At 42.4% G+C, this 16,185-nt stretch overlaps 2 protein-coding genes across 3 annotated transcripts; one reads left to right on the top strand and one right to left on the bottom strand.

Moving 5' to 3' along the window:
- Window positions 1-459: 459 nt before the first annotated feature.
- Window positions 460-12,711, top strand: si:ch211-166a6.5 (clustered mitochondria protein homolog). 2 transcript variants are annotated; one of them, XM_005473428.4, is made up of 28 exons: window positions 460-747; window positions 2,798-2,907; window positions 3,239-3,410; window positions 4,071-4,208; window positions 4,300-4,454; window positions 4,535-4,689; window positions 5,901-6,023; window positions 6,232-6,364; window positions 6,462-6,554; window positions 6,678-6,844; window positions 7,021-7,209; window positions 7,294-7,731; window positions 7,849-7,922; window positions 8,024-8,128; window positions 8,211-8,311; window positions 8,394-8,546; window positions 8,630-8,692; window positions 8,828-9,057; window positions 9,142-9,226; window positions 9,386-9,539; window positions 9,646-9,785; window positions 10,530-10,610; window positions 10,695-10,820; window positions 10,937-11,046; window positions 11,161-11,254; window positions 11,347-11,472; window positions 11,558-11,631; window positions 11,816-12,711. In XM_005473428.4, exons 1-28 carry the CDS (start codon window positions 699-701, stop codon window positions 12,339-12,341), a joined length of 4,164 nt encoding a protein of 1,387 aa, XP_005473485.2. In that variant the 5' UTR covers window positions 460-698; the 3' UTR covers window positions 12,342-12,711. The 2 variants fall into 2 exon arrangements, with proteins under 2 accessions (XP_005473485.2, XP_013130794.1); XM_013275340.3 differs by having other exon boundaries at window positions 2,795-2,907.
- Window positions 12,573-15,544, bottom strand: srrd (SRR1 domain containing). Its single transcript, XM_005473427.4, has 6 exons — window positions 15,255-15,544; window positions 15,123-15,163; window positions 14,849-15,042; window positions 14,654-14,752; window positions 14,268-14,419; window positions 12,573-14,178 (listed from the first exon to the last, which is right to left on the bottom strand). Exons 1-6 carry the CDS (start codon window positions 15,395-15,397, stop codon window positions 13,938-13,940), a joined length of 870 nt encoding a protein of 289 aa, XP_005473484.1. The 5' UTR covers window positions 15,398-15,544; the 3' UTR covers window positions 12,573-13,937.
- Between the last annotated feature and the right edge of the window lie 641 nt (window positions 15,545-16,185).

Genomic DNA, 16,185 nt, shown 5'->3' with positions numbered 1-16,185 from the left:
CTGAAATCTGCACAGGTATGCGTAAAATGTGACTGTAGTATGTGTACGCTTTCCAACAGAGATGAGTAACCAAGTCACACACGGGCACACCCATTTGTGGAAGGGTAGCTTTCTCACGGTTGTATTTTCTGCAGACTCTGAGTAAACTTGTCACAAATGAAGAAGCGCAGAAGCTGCACCCAGCAGCACTCACTTGGCGTTAGATTACAGAACACGGCTTCATCATTTGCTTTTGTTAACATCTGGACATGTGTGGACCAATGCGCTGAGCGAGCTTCCACATAATGCAACATAAAACACTTAGATTCAAAAGCAGTTTTTGTTGGACTGGTGTCAAAGCAGTCTTTAATTCTCACTTCTACTCCAGGGCTTCTGGAGGGAGGAGTGAACAGAGACACACCCAGTCCAACAAGCGTGTGAGACAGCCGGAGTAATGAGCCTGTGTGGAGCAATAAAAGGAGGGTGTGGCTTTTTACACAAGGAGAGCAGATAAGCTAAGTTTGCTTTGTAGACAGGGGCACTAGTTGCAGTCCTGAACAGGCATTTTACCTTCAGTCTGTAGCACTTCGCGTTTCCACTTGTCTTCTCTCGGTCTTTTTTTTCGGGAGTTTTTAAACACGACTGCTTGGTAGCAGCTTCCACCACAGAAGAAGTAAAACACAAGAAGACAGCTCCAGGAAAAACTTCAGCAGGCAGCCATGAAGGACAAAGTGAGGAGAGGAGGAGGAAGAAATCAAGCCAAGGCTGGTAAGAACTAGTCTGTGGGATATGTTTTACGTGTGCGCTCCTCTCTCTTTGGCACTTTCTTCCGTTTTGTGCGTGTGCGAGGGGAGTCTCCTGTAGCAGGAGAATGTGTGGAGGGTGAGAGATTCCAGCACTGTACTGCTGCTCTGAACATGGCCGGTGCTACTTTTCTGCTTTTACCAACTTCCTGACCACTTAAAGCATCTCCTGCTGTGTATTTTACGCATTTATTGAGTGCCACACACGCATACACACTTGCTGTGATGCAGATAAAATCAATAGGAATACGTACACAGATGTGTAAGTGCTATAAAATGTCCACTTACAACCTTTTTAAGAAGTGAAACTCTACACACTTTCTTGATTTTTGTCCAAAACAGTTGCCACACTCTTGTGAGGACCTCCTAACTTCTCTGCTCCTAACGTGTTGCCACTCCTCTCGCACATAACATGATGATTGAATTAAGGTAGAATGTGCGCTAGCCTGTCACCAATTAAATTGCCCCGAGGGCGTTTTTCTTTCAAAAATAATGTCATTAATCTTTGCACTGTGATTGTCAGGTTAGGTAATTTCAAAGTACAGAGGAATGCTTTGACAATTACCGTTTTGCATCGTTACATGAATGCGCTGTAGCATATACATTTCTTTGCTTCATACCTCGATTATAGCGCAAGCCAACCTCAGGAATCAATGCCAATATAGACTCTGTACAAGCTCCAAAAGAGAAGTGGAGAGGAGGGACATTCTGTCAGCCAATCACAAACTGCTATTGTTTTGGGTGCTTTCCAGTTGCAAAGTAGTCCCAGATTGACAGCAAGAGTTGTGGCTGTGCTGCAGAGTGAATGAATGACAGTAGCCAGAGATAAGATCAATGTTATTTTTGGAATCTGCAATGTGCATGTTACGTTTTAGTAGCCATTGTGTGAATGCATCTTTGCAAACAAGCCTGATCCATCGCCTAGGTTTTAGTTTTGTGTCACAGTTTGCTGCTTTTATCTACATAGCGGCGTTGGGTGTTGGCTGTCCCTTCACTCTGAGATGACATGTAGGCCGGTATGCAAATGCAACAGGTTTAGTCACACTTCCATTAGTGGAACACGCCAAGTCCTGTTTTCCCTAGTTCTGCAAGTGTGTGTAAAAGCTAGACACTCCCCACGTTCCTTTCTCTTTTTTTTACTTTCCCCTCTTCATTGTATAAATTCACTCTCCTTGAGGCACTCTGCTACACACCAACTTTCCATCCTAGCTCGCACTCATTTTAGAGGAAATTAGTGGGACGAGCGTGATAAGTAATGATTACTATTCCTTTGTTGTTCGACTCTGTTTTAAAAGTGGCCACTGAGCAAGAGAGTATTATGAATGTTACCCAGATTGAGTCCCTGCGTCGGCATGATAGGTAAAATATAAAAGGAAAGCAATGATTTGCAAGTAGTACAGCAAGAACGTGCCAAATGTTACAGCTGAGAAGCTGTATTCTTTCTTTTTAGTATATACTTCGAGCAACACATTTCATAAAAGTCGGGCTCGTTTCCCACCGTGCTGCATGTCTCCGCTTCTTCTTAACAGCCCTGCAAGTGTTTGGGAACTGAGGGGACCAGCTGCTGCTGAAAGGTTTTTCATTCTTGCTGCTCAACAGTTCAGGGCCTTCTTTGTCATATTTTTCTTTTAATCATGTGCCAGATGTTTCAGTGGGTGGCAGGTCTGGACTGCAGGCTTTTTCTGACATGCTGCTCAAATGGGTGCAAAAGATCGTTTGTCTCGCTGAAGGAAGCAAGGCCTTCCCTGAAAAAGGGAATAAAATACTTCAACATAAATGGTGCCTTCACAGATATGTAAATCACCCAAACTTGACGCTACTTTTTGCTGTCCTTCAAAATTTTTGCGATCAGATATGATGATGATGATTTAATGATTAGCAGGTGTTTCATTCTGTTTTATAGGCATGTCAACAGAATCTCAGCTGTTCTGGAAACTGAATGATATGTTCTGCTCCTTTTGCAGAACTCTTGATCATTCTGTTGAATCTGTTCCTCTGATTTCTCCTTCAAGCAGATGCAAACAGCGTGACCGTTGGAAACAATGCTGTCAGTATTCGCCTAGATGACGTCACATCGTTTTCTGTGAAGATCCAGGGAGCAGGAGTAGAGCCCTTTGAGCTGCAGGTACTGACTCTCACGATCCATTGCTATTTTTCCTTGTTTTTTTTTTTCGGGGGGGGGGGGGGTTTAAGCGGTGATCACTATTATTGTAAGGTCTTTACCTTACGATATAAAGCACCTTGAGGTAATAATCGCTGTGATTTGGCACTATATATAAAAATAACATTGAAATTAAAATTAAGCTGGAACTATGTATTTATGGTTTACCATCTTTATCCTTTGTTATATTTGCCACTGTGGATAATTCTGCATGTCTGAAGTTCTCATCACAAGTAGATATTTGAGTGTTTGCAGATTGGATTTAACTGGTGTGTTTAAAAATTCATCTCTGTAGGTCCATGGCTTTTGGCTTGTTCAAGATGCAGTAATGACTCTGCTTTCGAGGAATGAGGTGTGCCCACGCTCCAACCTCTCACTCACACTAGCCGGGGCAACTCTGGATCCCCTTGCTCAACTTCAAAACGTCAAGGGTCTTAAAGCAGGTGCCATCCTTCGCCTTATGGAAGGTATCATGTTTCTGTTTTTAATAAGCAGTCTTTGGCAACCACTGAACAGTTCTTACATATTGGCGAATTTCTTATTAAGTTAATTACTGCCTGTTTTATTCTTTTGGTAATTCAACCCATTTACACATTATTAACGTTGTAATTCTGTAGCACCGTTTTTTTTGAGGAAAAAGTCACAAAGTTAACCAAACGCGAGTCTGACAGTTTTTTGAGTTTTTAGCAGACCTCGAGCTTGGAGGGAGAGCATTCCAGAGCACAATTATGTTCAAAGCTTGTTCATTTTAATAATAATCCTATCCATATTTTCACCACACTCTCACCCTTTCTCCTCCACAGACGCTTAAGTCTATCTTGGCTCAATGTAAACACTTGACTCACTTTTTCTGAGTCATCACACAAGGGTTTATAGATGCAGAGATTTATGGTTGCAAAGATTACAACTAAGTGCAAACTCAAGTATTTCACTCTCATCCTCTAGCTGCTGAAACAATGTACCCTTGAGCACATTCTTTATGTATCTTCTTTCTCAATCTTCGTACGGCTTGTTCTGTGAAAACGGGGCTGATCATTTTCACGTGGTTGTCAGATCTTTGACGTATTGCTGAGAGTTTAATAATTGGTCGATCTAAATTTTCTGTTAACCAGCACATGTCTTTTCAGAGCCTTACACTTTCCGCTCAGCCAGAGTGCATCTGGCTCGTGTGCTTGAGCTGCTGAGAGCATTTGGCCCTCAGGATGCACTGAGAGAAGGACGCTCACCTAGCGTACTGGAGGCACTCACACATACACAAATACCAGGTAAACGTACACAACCTATGCATTTAGACAAATTGCAACGTGTACACCAAAAATGGCCTCTAACTCAGTCGAATCTTTGTTTCCAATGTAGAATCTAGCTTGCAAAATGGAAAGAGCCTTAAGCGCTCTCTAAGCCACACAAAAACTGAATCAACCAGCCAGGATGGAGCTCCACCTGAGTATCTCCTCCCTGGTTCCTTAGAAAGACCGCTCATGGCCCTCCTTCCACATAGCTCCCAACCAGAGGTGCACAAATAACTGGAATTTTTTTTTAGTTGTTTCACCTAAACACATTCACTAACTCTGCATCACCTTTTCCTCATCAGGCCCCCAGTTACCTAAAAGACCTGTCTCTTAGCTGCTGGAACCCTCCTCCAGGACACAGGAAGTTGCAGGGGGACTTCCTGTACATCACTGCGGTTACAATGGAGGGGCGACGCTGTGACATCACATCCTGCCCAAAAGGTTTCTTCCTAAATAGGTAAAGAAATTCTTTTTATTTAATCAAACTACTTTCTGTGGTGGTGAGAAAAACAACAGCAGGCTAATAATACACAACCGACAATCCTTATACTCATGTTGTACTTTGTTTGATTGTGGCCTTTGACACAAGTAGTGATGAATATTTCATTGGTTGTTATTATTAGCTCTGAACGTTGACAGGAAAGACTTAACAGTTCTAAAGAACCTCTACTGGGAACAAACTGCTTCAATGACATTGGAGAATTTATCAAAATCTGAAGGTGTACGGCAAGGGTGTGTGTGCTGTCACCTGACCTAATTTTCTCTGTACTGTGAGTACATCATACATGAGATTGATGGAATGACAGGCAATGCGGTTGGTGGGCACCTTTATTAATAACCTGAGGTATGCAGATGACAAGAATATCGCACACAGAACAACTGACTGTTGAACTTTTAAAAAGAAGACAAAAGCTCACTACATAAGAATGACAGGCGAGCAAGATTGTGTGGACACATTATAGGAAGAGGAGGGCTGGAATATGGTACATTGGCCTGGATTTAGGAAGGCACTTAAGAAGAATTTGAGAAAATGTACTTCTTTGTTATACGAAAGAATCAGATGGCAGCAACAGAACTCAAAATGTGTGTCAGCGCCATGTTTCCCACTCTGTAGCATCCCCTCTTCCTTAAACTCTGGAAACTGAGGAGGCCAGCTGCTGGACATTTGTGAGAGGAGTGTTGTCCCATTCTAGCTGCTCAACAGTCCTGGGTCACCTTTCATAATGCTCCAAATGTTTTCAGTTGGTAAAAGATTTCGACTGCAGCACGTCAGCACCTGAACTCTGCAACTATGAAGGCATGTTGTTGTAGCAGATGCTGTATGTGTCTTTTGATGAGTAGATCATGAGATATAAAAAGTCTTGACAATTTTTATGTTGAAGAACATTGTTCTGACATTTTCCAGTTTGTAGATGCAGTTTTTTTTTTTTTGAGGTGTGGTTTGTTTGGTTTTTTTCACACTGGTGAAACTCTAGCCAACTTTACTTATGCTTTCTTTATACCCAATCATGTTGCTGACCTGTTGCTAATGAACCTCTTTCAGAATTGGATATGTACCTACCTGCATACTTTCTGGGCCAAGCAGGGCCAATGCACACAAAAAAGAAAATGGAACAATCGCATCCAAGTTGGCTTAATCATATTCTCTCTCTCTGTCATCTTTTGCAGGTCCACAGAGGATGTTTTTGATCCTCGTCCTGCACAGTCCTCTCCAGTTTGTCACTGTTTAACCGACTTGCTTTGTCACATTAGTCCTGCCTTCAAACAAACTTTTACCACACTCAAAAACAGGTAACACTGCTCTTTATAGAGTGAGTACTGCAGTACTTCGAATATGCATCCCTTCCAGCCTTTGTATTGGCAAAAGAAATGTGTATATATTGCTTTGAAAATGACCAAGTGAATGGTATTTGGATTAAAGCCGCCTTTTTTTTTTTTTTTTTTTTTTTTTTCTTTTTTTTTTTTTTTTTCCTCCTTCCCCTTCCCCCCCACTTTTTAGGCCTCTGCAACCACCAGTAGAGGTGATGCCTACACCCTATCACACGCTGAGTTGGCTCGGTCCTCCATGCTCTACACGCACTCACAAAAACACCTTCAGCAGACTGGGAGTAGATGATCAGGCAGCAACACAGGTTGTTTATAGCAGAAGACAGTTGTTTTCAGATGGTTGCTGGCAGCATTTTGCTGTTGGCAGTGATCCTAATTACGCATGCCATTGTTTACACCCAGCCTCCAGACTGGAATGAGGAGCTACAAGCAGCCAGAGATCTTCCTCAAGGAAGTCTGGAGGAGAGGCTGCAGAGAGACAAAGCAGTACTTCAGGTAAATCTAGAAGCTGTCATTTGGCTTGATGTAATAGGTTGCATTTCTTTTTCTTCTTCTTTTTTTTTTTTTTTTTTTTTTAATTCACTTTCTTATACCTTTCATTCCTACCTTTTTTCCTAGGTCAACAGTGCATTTGTGAGTGCTGTTATGCAAGGGGCCGAGACTGTGGTAGACGGTTTTGTTGAGCCAGTTAATGGAAACCCAGAGGATCCAGCTTTCCTGTGGGGTGGCCTTTTCATGAGCCAGGGGGCAGCAAGTGCAGTGTTTGGTGGTGAAAGGGGTCGCAGGTAAGTGCAAACTCCCTAAAAATGACAAGACAACCTGATGCCCTTTGCTTCTAATGGCATATATATAGATAGGTAGATATATGATTCATTCCATGTTGTGTGATAAGATGACTCTTGCATAGTAGTTGTGCATTTTTGATTGGCACTGATAATTTTTATCCTCCTTGTATTTGCAGGGCTGCTCAGAGGCTGGAGCTTAAAGGTGTGCAGGCTTACAGTGACTTGGAGGGTCTGCAGGGGTTGCAGGGGTTGCACACTATACCCACAGCCATTGTTGACTACAGAGGGGTTCGCCTGTCTGCCCAGGGTCTGGCCCCTGGCTTGGAGGGCTCGGAGCAGGACCAGGGAACTGCTCCTGCTTCAAGGTACGCCCTCTAAAGGTGTTTTTAGAATGTTTAATGGTATTAAATCTTCAGATTTTAATGCTGCCTGTCTCATTCGATCTTCAGAGGTTTGCTGTATGGTGTAAATGCAGGACCGCAAGAGTCTCCCCATCGCAGACGACTACTAGAACTGTTAGCTCATGCAGCTAAGTCCCTTTCACTGCAGAGACATGTTGTCCTGGCACCCAAAGGTCACCAGGTGCCACTCTTCACCTCGGTGGATGCACAGGGGCTGCTGGGAGCTGATGGGAGGTTCTACTTATTAGATGTTTTCAGAAGTTTCCCAGCTGATGCCAACTTCTGTCCAGAGGCACAGACGGAAAGCTGCACAGTGACTGGAGAAGAGGAGAGTAATAAAAGCTGTAATGAGGATGAGAATAAGAATGACTGTGTAAAAGAAGGTTGGCCAGAGGATTATCATGCAAATACTGACCTTCCAAGGAGTTTTCCTCATGGCCTCTGCAGACTGAGGCCAGAGCTGATGCAAGCTTTCAGTCAACACAAGTGAGTAGTAAATCAGAGAAGATTTATTTTAAGCTTTTAAGTCTTCATGAAGTTTAAGTTTCTCTCGTGTGTGTGTGTGTGTGTGTGTGTGTGTGGTGTTTTGTTTTTGTTAAAAAGACATTACGAGTTCACTCAGCGTGTCAGGGAGCTGTTGGATGAAAATGGAGGATTTGAAGAATGTGCCACATCTGGTAAGAAGTGTTAGTAGTTCTTACTGAATGGACACTGAAATCATAGCTGTACTTCCACACATTCGAAGTGAAGTTATTTATTTCTTTTTCTATTTTCACAGGTGACTCTCGAGCCACTGCTGCCGTCCGAGCTGCGTGTAAAGACGTGGGCTCAGTTAGTGACATCCTCTTTGAGATGCGCTTTAACCCAAATGTATTTTCTCCAGGTATGCAGACTAGCTACACAAGTACCCTATAGCAGGGCTCTTATTAGAACGCATCATGACACGCTTCTTGTACAAATTTTAGGGGTAGCATTTCCTCCGGGGGAAAGCACATCAACAAAGCTGCAGGAACGGTTACTGAGGGAAGCGGCAGCTTTCATCACCACACACCAGATACCAGCTTTTGTAAGTGCATCCAGAGTAATGTGCTCCAAATGGTGTCTTCTGAAAACGAACATGTTCACTAGATTCATGTTTGTGTCTGCAGTTGGAGGGTTGTTTACACAGCAGTGAGGCACCAATGGACGGAGTTACTCTGAAAAATGCTCTACATCAGAGAGGCATCAACCTCCGGTACCTGGGCCATGTGCTCAAGGCTATTGCCCAGTCAGAACACAAGGAGCACCTGAGGCATATAATGGTTCGTTTAGCTTTACAAACAAAGCCTAACTCGATCTTTATGGTGATGCTGCTTTCTTACATCCTCCTTCCTGTTTTCACCAGAGAACGGTCGTAGCTGAAATTTTTATTCGTTCAACAAGAAGGGTGTTCAACAGTTTCCTCCAGGTACTTTTTTTTTTAAAAATGTTTCTTGATGAGAACTCCAATTAATCACCCATGTTTTCACACCTTGGGTTTTTAAAAAGGCAGCAGGTGTGGTTTCCAAGGAATGAACTAAAGCCTCCATTCATGTCTCTGTAGGGCGTGGATGTGCCGAGTCTCTCCGCAGCCGTCAGTCACTTCCTTAGCTGCCTATTTGTTCCCCACTTCTCGCCCACCTCTGTAGGAGAGGATACTAAGAAGAAGTCAAGACGGCGTGGCCGAGGGGCCGGGGCCTCTGAAAGCTCACCCTGGAGCACACTCACGGGAGCCGAGCTGTGGAACCTGGTCTGCCAGGATGCTGCTGAAACATACGTCTCTGACAGCCTGGGGTGAGGGCATGACCTTTGTTCTCCACATGCATTTGTTATCTAATAGAGGATCAATTTGAGGACAACCTGTTTTTTGTGGAACAGCTCCAGTCCAAACTACCTGGTGGAGCACTACGGCCTGCAGAAGCTCTCCTTGCTCAGAGAGTTCTGTTTAAAGACTGGTGTACAGGTAACGGACACCTGAAATATGAATGCAGTTTTAAATGTGTCAGTCAAAGTAAAGGATATAGATATTAATATGTACATTTTAGTTGCAAAATTAGCTTTTAAAAATCCAATTCTGTATATTAAAAGGGAAAGGCACTTTTTAATCCTGTATCCACACTAGTTGAGACTGAGAGACTACTCCTTTGACAACCAAAACAAAGCTCCTATTGGTCCAGAGGACATCATCAACATGATCCCTGTTGTCAAGCACGTTCACATGCCAACTGTGGATGCCTCTAAAGTATATCAAGCTGGACAGATCTCCATTCAGAAGGGTGAGTCACAAGTCCAACTGCTGCAGACTATTGTCTCGATTTATTTCTTTTTTTTTTCCCCGCAGTGTGATTTGATTGAGAAATAAGCTTTGTGTTATGATTGCAGGTCTGCTGGATCAGGCCCATGAGCAGTTAAAAGAAGCGGTTTACCTGTATGGTAGAGCGTGTGACGATCTGCACCCTGAGGCTGGTTATTGCCACACCTTGCTGGCCAAGGTGGCTTTCCTCCAGGGGAAAACGGCTGAGGTATGCTGACTGATCAACAGTTTCTGTTAGCCACAAACATTAACACATAATAGAGGCAAAAATAATAAGACGGCTTTACTGAATTACTGGATCTTTAAAAAATCATTTATGCCGCGTTTGAGAGAACACCGCAGCATTAGCTACACCATATGTACGAATTATTGGGCCACACCTTTTTAATCTTTGAATTCAGGTGTTTTCAGTCCCATTGTCACAGGTGTGTAAACCAAATACCTACTCATCCTGTCTGCAACAAACATTACTGAAAGATTGGGTCATTCTAAAGAGCTCACTGAATTTGAGCATGGTGCTGGAATAGGATGCCACTGCTGCACAAGTCAGTCTGTGAAATTTCTTCCCTCCTAAATATTCCACCATAGACTGTAAGTGGCATTATTGCAAAGTGGAAGCATTTGGGAACCACAGCAACTCGGCCACAGTGTGTCAGACCACAAAGTTAGAGCAGGGTCACAAAGGCTCTGACTCACCAATCAGCCTCTATAAAACATTAACATCTGCACAAAAACTGCATCAGGAGCTTCATGACACGGGTTTCCGTGGCTGAGCAGCTGCTGTAGGTGTAAGGTGAATCCTGTATTTTTGTTCATTTGGTTTGTCTCGTGTGCATTGCATGCTTCTTTTGCTTGATGGATGTAGACATGTATGCACTGCTCCCTCCCTAAACTGTTCCTTTTAATATAGATGAAACTATCAATTTCTCATCTGACTTTCTTTGTCCTTAAGGCCCGCAGTGTCCAGCTGAAGGCAGTGGTCATCAGTGAGAGGGTGCTCGGCTTTGATCATCCAAACACGATTCAGCAATATGTGAGTATAGCTACACATTTGTATATTAGAGTGTACTTTATCCAGTCATCGCAAAGTCATAACTGCCATTGTTTTTGTATGTAGGCCCTCTTGGGTGTGTATGTGTATGCTGGAGGGGAGACCGCCCTGGCACAGAAGTGTTTCCTCAGAGCTCGTTTGTTAATGCTTACAGTGCACGGAGAAGACCATCCATACACAGCAACACTGGACGTAGGTTTGATGCACTAGATAATCACCTCAGTCTGGAATGCTCAGAAGAAAAGCTTTTGACAATACAATGAAAAGTGAAATGACTATATGAAAGTGCTAACATTTTCTTCTTGCAGAACTGCCTTGGGCTGGTGCTAGCAGAAGATCAGACAGGCCAGTTCCTAAAGAATGCTCTAAGACTCAACACTTCCTTCTTTGGCCCCACATGTATACAGACTGCTCTCAAGTAAGATGTGATTTATACTCCTGATGATATTTTGAATAAAAAGTCAGTTCTCTTTTGTCTATCGTCTCTCCCCAAAACATGACCATGTTTTTCCCTGATTCCTTGTCTGTGCAGTCAGCACTTGTTGGCCCAGTGGATGTGCAGTAAGGGTGACTACAGAAATGCTATGACACATGAGAAAGAGGCCTTGACTGCCTTTACCTCTCTGGTCAGTAAAAGTGTGAGAGAGGAAGTAAAGTGGGAGACTGACTGTATTTGCATGGACTTAATGTCTCCCCCCCCCCCCTCCTTTTTCTTTAGTTTGGAGAGGATCACCCACAAACACGCTGCAGCAAAGACTTCCTGTCCACCATAACCAAGCAAGCAGTGAAGGTTGAACGCACTCTCAGACAGGCAGGAGCTGAGTGCACAGAGGCAACTGTGGAGGTAGGTGCCTGAGAGCATACGTGACTCTCTCTTTCAAAGGAAAAAGTAAAGCATGCTAAACCCCATTGTTCTCAATTTCCCCCAGTGTCTCAGTCCAACATCCGACATTATTCTGGAGCAGATGGTTCTTGTTACGGGGATCAGGAACATTACACAGAGGTAAATATTCATAGTGGGATGGCATACCCAGTGTTAAAGCAATGTGACAATGCACGTCTCAAGAATGGACCCAAAAATGGACTTTAGAAATGATGTTTTAAATTCTAGTTGGATTGTATGTGGCTTACTTCAGTATTAGCATTTCTTATGTATAAACCCACTTATGACATGACTGTTTTCACAGCAATAGGTTCCAGGAGTATAAGCAGAAGCATCTGGAGCTAAAGGCTGCAGTGGTGAAAGAGCTGGGACTTAAACTACCTAATGTCGGCTCAGTGGCTGTGAATGAAGGAGGGAAACGTTCAGATCGAGAAACGGGATGTGGGAAGGAACCAGAGGGTGGGGGAAACCCAGCAGCAGCAGAGGATACAAGCAAGTGCCAGCAGGACCAACAAGTAGAAGGATCTCTGGAGAGCACTGGGAAGGTTTCAGCTAATGGTCATGTGATTGAGCCAGCTAAGCAAAACCAGCAAAAGGAGAAAACCAGTGCAGAAGGTGACAAAGCGGCCTCTGATAAGGTCAACACGGTAAATGATGAGATGGAGTCAAGCTCAGGCGAAATAAATGGAAGGATGGACGTCCCTGCAAGCCCATCGGCCCTGAGAAGTGGCGTGAGCTGGGCAGATGTTGTTTCAAAGTCCAGAGGCAAAGCTACAGCCGTAAATGGAGAAGGAGATGGCAGCACTGCCGATGGAACAGCTGAAGAATGATCACGAAGCAAACAAAGAGTTGTAATCGAGTTTTCCAAAGTCACTGCTGTAAGATTAAAAGCTCTTCCAGTATTTCCTGATGAAATTTGATCCAATGAACAAGAAGGACAGAATGAGTATTACTTTATGCTGAAGATTTTACCCTAGTACTGACTCTAAGAGGGTTTAACCTTTTTGTTTTGTTTTTCAATAATAAACTTTTTACCTTGTGTATTAAAAAGTGTGCCTTCAGGTTTTGTTTTGTTTTTTTTTTTTTAAATGCACTTACATGACATGACTTTATATCATGTTAATGTGAATTTTAAAGGTATCAACTCTATTCATCTGTAAATCAGGATGCATGTGTCCTAATAAACCGACCAAATTTGAAGTTCTATTTGTACACAGGTGAGCTGAAGCACTGGAAGGTAGAAGACTGTAAAATAAAAAGGGTTAGCTTTTATAAAATCTTGCTATTCTATATAAAAGTTGAATCTGACTGGTTCAAACATAAGAAATACAACTTATTGTCTTTATATACTTAAATTACCAATGTAACAGTTCAACCCTATGAGAATTTCCATTCATGTGAATATAAATAAAAAATTTGTAGAGTTGATAAAGTTACATTTTTGTAACATGCTAATGTGTGTTTGCTTCTTGGTGGGATGTGGGTTTTTGTTTTGTTTTGAACATCTGACTGTGGAGACCAATTGAGTTACAGTATTCAAGAAACCAGTTTATAATTTGAGCTTTGTGACATGTTATTTTGCTTGAAGCAGCCATCAGAAGATGGGCACTGTGGTGTTTAAATAATGCCCAGTTTGCACTAAAGAGCCAAATAAGTGTCAAAATCTCCCAAACAACACTACGAGCCTGAATTCTAGATGTAAGGCAGGACGGATCCATGCAAATCACTTTCCATGTGAATTGTAGCCTCAGTTACCTGTTCTTAGCTGACAAGAGTGACAGCCGGTGTGGTCTTCTGCTGCTGAATCTCACCTGCTTCAACATTGTGTGTTCAGATATGCTCTTTTGCATACTTTGGTTGTATCGTGGCTAATTCAGGACCAGATACATAAAATGTTACAGTTCTATTAAAGAATTTGTTACAGCTGAATAAAGTCAGACTTTATGAGCAGGATTTGTTATTCAACAATTTAATTCTTGTGCTTTTCTTGAATAGATCGCATGGTCCACAGTTCAAAATAATCCTCATTTTATAGTGGGCCTTCATGCCCAGTCCCTCAATTTGTCACTGTTTGTAAAGAAGCTGTTTTAGCTCTCCTCCATTTTATGCCAGCTTTCTTTTGATTGGCTTCTGCTTACAAACAGAGGGTTTGAACAGTAAGTGGGAGGGGCTTCTGTCCCTTACATCTGGAACTGACCAAATTAAGGTTCCCTGATGGTCTTAAACAGCGAGTTTAGGGCAGTCTGATCCCTGAGGTTTTAGCTCACTGGAAAACTCTGAAACGTGGTCAGTGTTTAATATGAAAACCCATCATTGTCACCATATATAATTAAGTAAAAGTACAACAGGTCCATTAAAAAAAAAAAAAAAAATTGTCATATGAATGACAACAGTCAATAAAAAACGTCCCATATCCATCTCCTGCCTCAGCTCCGAGTTTCCTTCAGTATAATCTCCAAATCAGGGCTGTGCTGGTACTGTGGCTCAGGTGACTCTGCCCAGGTAGACTGTGGGAGACCGTTAAGGCTGTTGGAAGGAAATGTGATGACTGCTGTGTCATTGAAGACGTCTATCAGATGAGATGGGCATGCGAGCTTTCTCTCCACACTAAAATCCACAGCCTTACTGATGTAGCTGTAATCTCGCTTAAACTCTTTCTCGATCGTCCTGTTGGGGAAACAGACAGATGTCAACTTCATCTCCACTGCTCTTGCTTAAACGTTGACTCCATCGTGCACGTGTCTTCTCGTACAAACCTCTCCCTCATCCCAGTGAAGCTGTTTCCGATGATTATCATCAGAGGGAGACCCCGTGCACTCCAGTTCTTCCACAGAAGGTTGTTGTAGAGGGCTTTCCCACAATGCATAAGGTAAAAAAATGTGGGTTTTTCTACCAAACGTTTCCCCTCCTGAACAATACAGACACACAGGATCACACACTGTTTGCACAGTCTACTCCCCTAAACAATGTTGTAGTCCCCATTTTCAATATAAAATGGATAATAAATAATAATATAGTTGAAATTTGAAAGAACTGTAAAGTTTTATGTACTATATGACACAGTTCTCTTTAGTATATGCCTATTAACAGTGTTTGACTTAATTACCAGGACAAAAAAAAACATGAGGGAGCAACAACTGACCTCATTTTCTGAGAGTACAGTCAGACCCAGGTCTCTCAGAACATCTCTCTCTCCAGAGGAGAAGACTGGATCATAGACAGAGCAGTCCTTTAGAGGAATCTGAAGAGATATTAACAGGGAGAAACATAATATGTATAACAAGCAGGGTCTGGTGTGAATGTTTGTCATCTAACTGAGGATGAAGCCTCCCCTGACCTGTCCTGCTTCCAGTAGAAGAAGCAACATGGCAAGCTGGTAGCGGGCTGAGACACAGGAGGCAAACGGACCGAGACCATAACACACACACTCCAGCTGCTGGCATGTCTTGGTTATCCGCTCCGGCTGGTCCTCAGCGTCCTTGTCCGCTGGAGATTTTGAGAGAGATGCTGATGCCGCCACCAAGAGCTGCTCTAAAGGCAGAAAGACAATCACACACACAGCTGCAAGCCAGATGTTTGGTGGTAACCCCAACTTTCAAAGCAAAACCTACCCTTCCAATCTTGCCAAAACTCTTTGCATCTTAGTTCAGACCTGCAGAGGTGAAATAAAAGCAGAGTTATGGGACTGTGGTGAAGATGAGACGTCCGAGGTGTTGCTGCTGAGCTACACTTTAATTTCATACACGGTGTCTCTGATGCGTTTAACAGTTTTCCCGACGTCCAGCGGCTCCTGCCCGCATGCTGCAGACACCTGAAGAGACTTTGAGCTCCTCGACGCACCTTTTCGTCGCCGAGCCACCCGCCACTCCCCTCCGGTGTCCGACATTTATGCTAACTTAGCACCAATACCCCAGCATATCATTAAAAAAAAAATACTCGTCCAGTTATCAAAGAACGAAAAGCATTTTTTTTTCTTCAGTAGACAAGTGACCAACATGTGGGAATATTTTGGGTGTAACACGCGTTTCCTCTTCCGGCGTTACGCCAAATTTGTAGTCCATCAAATAATATCCACCTGGTGGTGGTGTGCGGTCATTAAATTACTTTACAAATAATGCACAGCTCGGTTGATTTAAAGAAACTGCGACATTAATTTTTTGTATTTATTTTAAATATTATTATATATAATTATGTATATTATTGTGAAGCAAACTAGAAATTGCCCCGTTGTTTTTAGCTAATTTTGTTTATTAATACATTCTCATATAGGACTTTGGAGGGTGGTTTTATGTATGTTTGTATGTACTTATTTAATATTTTATTTAACCAGTGTGTCCCAAATTACAGATCCTGATTCACTTTTATAGTAAGAGAAGTCAGTGAGACTTTTATCTTTAATAATTTTAGGTATTCATGTTCAAATATTGCCTCAAGTTACTGCGAAATAATATTCTGAAAGTGGGTAGGCACATTTTTTCTAAATAAATAAACACATAAATACATTTTGAAATGTAGTTGATATATTTAACATATGAACCTTTCTTAAACTAATAGGATGATGTAATATGAATTTCTACTAACCTGGGGGAAAAAACTAAACTGAGTTTATATACCGTGTTTTTATTATTATTATTATTATTATTATTATTTACTACTGAAACGAACATTACTTCA

The sequence above is a fragment of the Oreochromis niloticus genome, linkage group LG12 (assembly GCF_001858045.2).
Source record: "Oreochromis niloticus isolate F11D_XX linkage group LG12, O_niloticus_UMD_NMBU, whole genome shotgun sequence".
In the NCBI taxonomy this organism is placed as follows: Eukaryota; Metazoa; Chordata; class Actinopteri; order Cichliformes; family Cichlidae; genus Oreochromis; species Oreochromis niloticus.
This window is presented reverse-complemented; position numbering and strand designations above follow the sequence as displayed.

What these genes read in the sequence shown, in the direction of transcription:
- si:ch211-166a6.5 (XM_013275340.3), top strand. Translation starts at nt 699, where the DNA reads ATGAAGGACAAAGTGAGGAGAGGAGGAGGAAGAAATCAAGCCAAGGCT. An exon ending in TAGAGCCCTTTGAGCTGCAG is followed by an intron (nt 2,908 to 3,238) that starts GTACTGACTCTC and finishes TCATCTCTGTAG; the next exon opens with GTCCATGGCTTTTGGCTTGT. An exon ending in GGTGGTGAAAGGGGTCGCAG is followed by an intron (nt 6,845 to 7,020) that starts GTAAGTGCAAAC and finishes TTGTATTTGCAG; the next exon opens with GGCTGCTCAGAGGCTGGAGC.
- srrd (XM_005473427.4), bottom strand. Translation starts at nt 15,397, where the DNA reads ATGTCGGACACCGGAGGGGAGTGGCGGGTGGCTCGGCGACGAAAAGGT. An exon ending in TTCTACTGGAAGCAGGACAG is followed by an intron (nt 14,753 to 14,848) that starts GTCAGGGGAGGC and finishes ATATCTCTTCAG; the next exon opens with ATTCCTCTAAAGGACTGCTC. An exon ending in TTCACTGGGATGAGGGAGAG is followed by an intron (nt 14,179 to 14,267) that starts GTTTGTACGAGA and finishes TTTCCCCAACAG; the next exon opens with GACGATCGAGAAAGAGTTTA.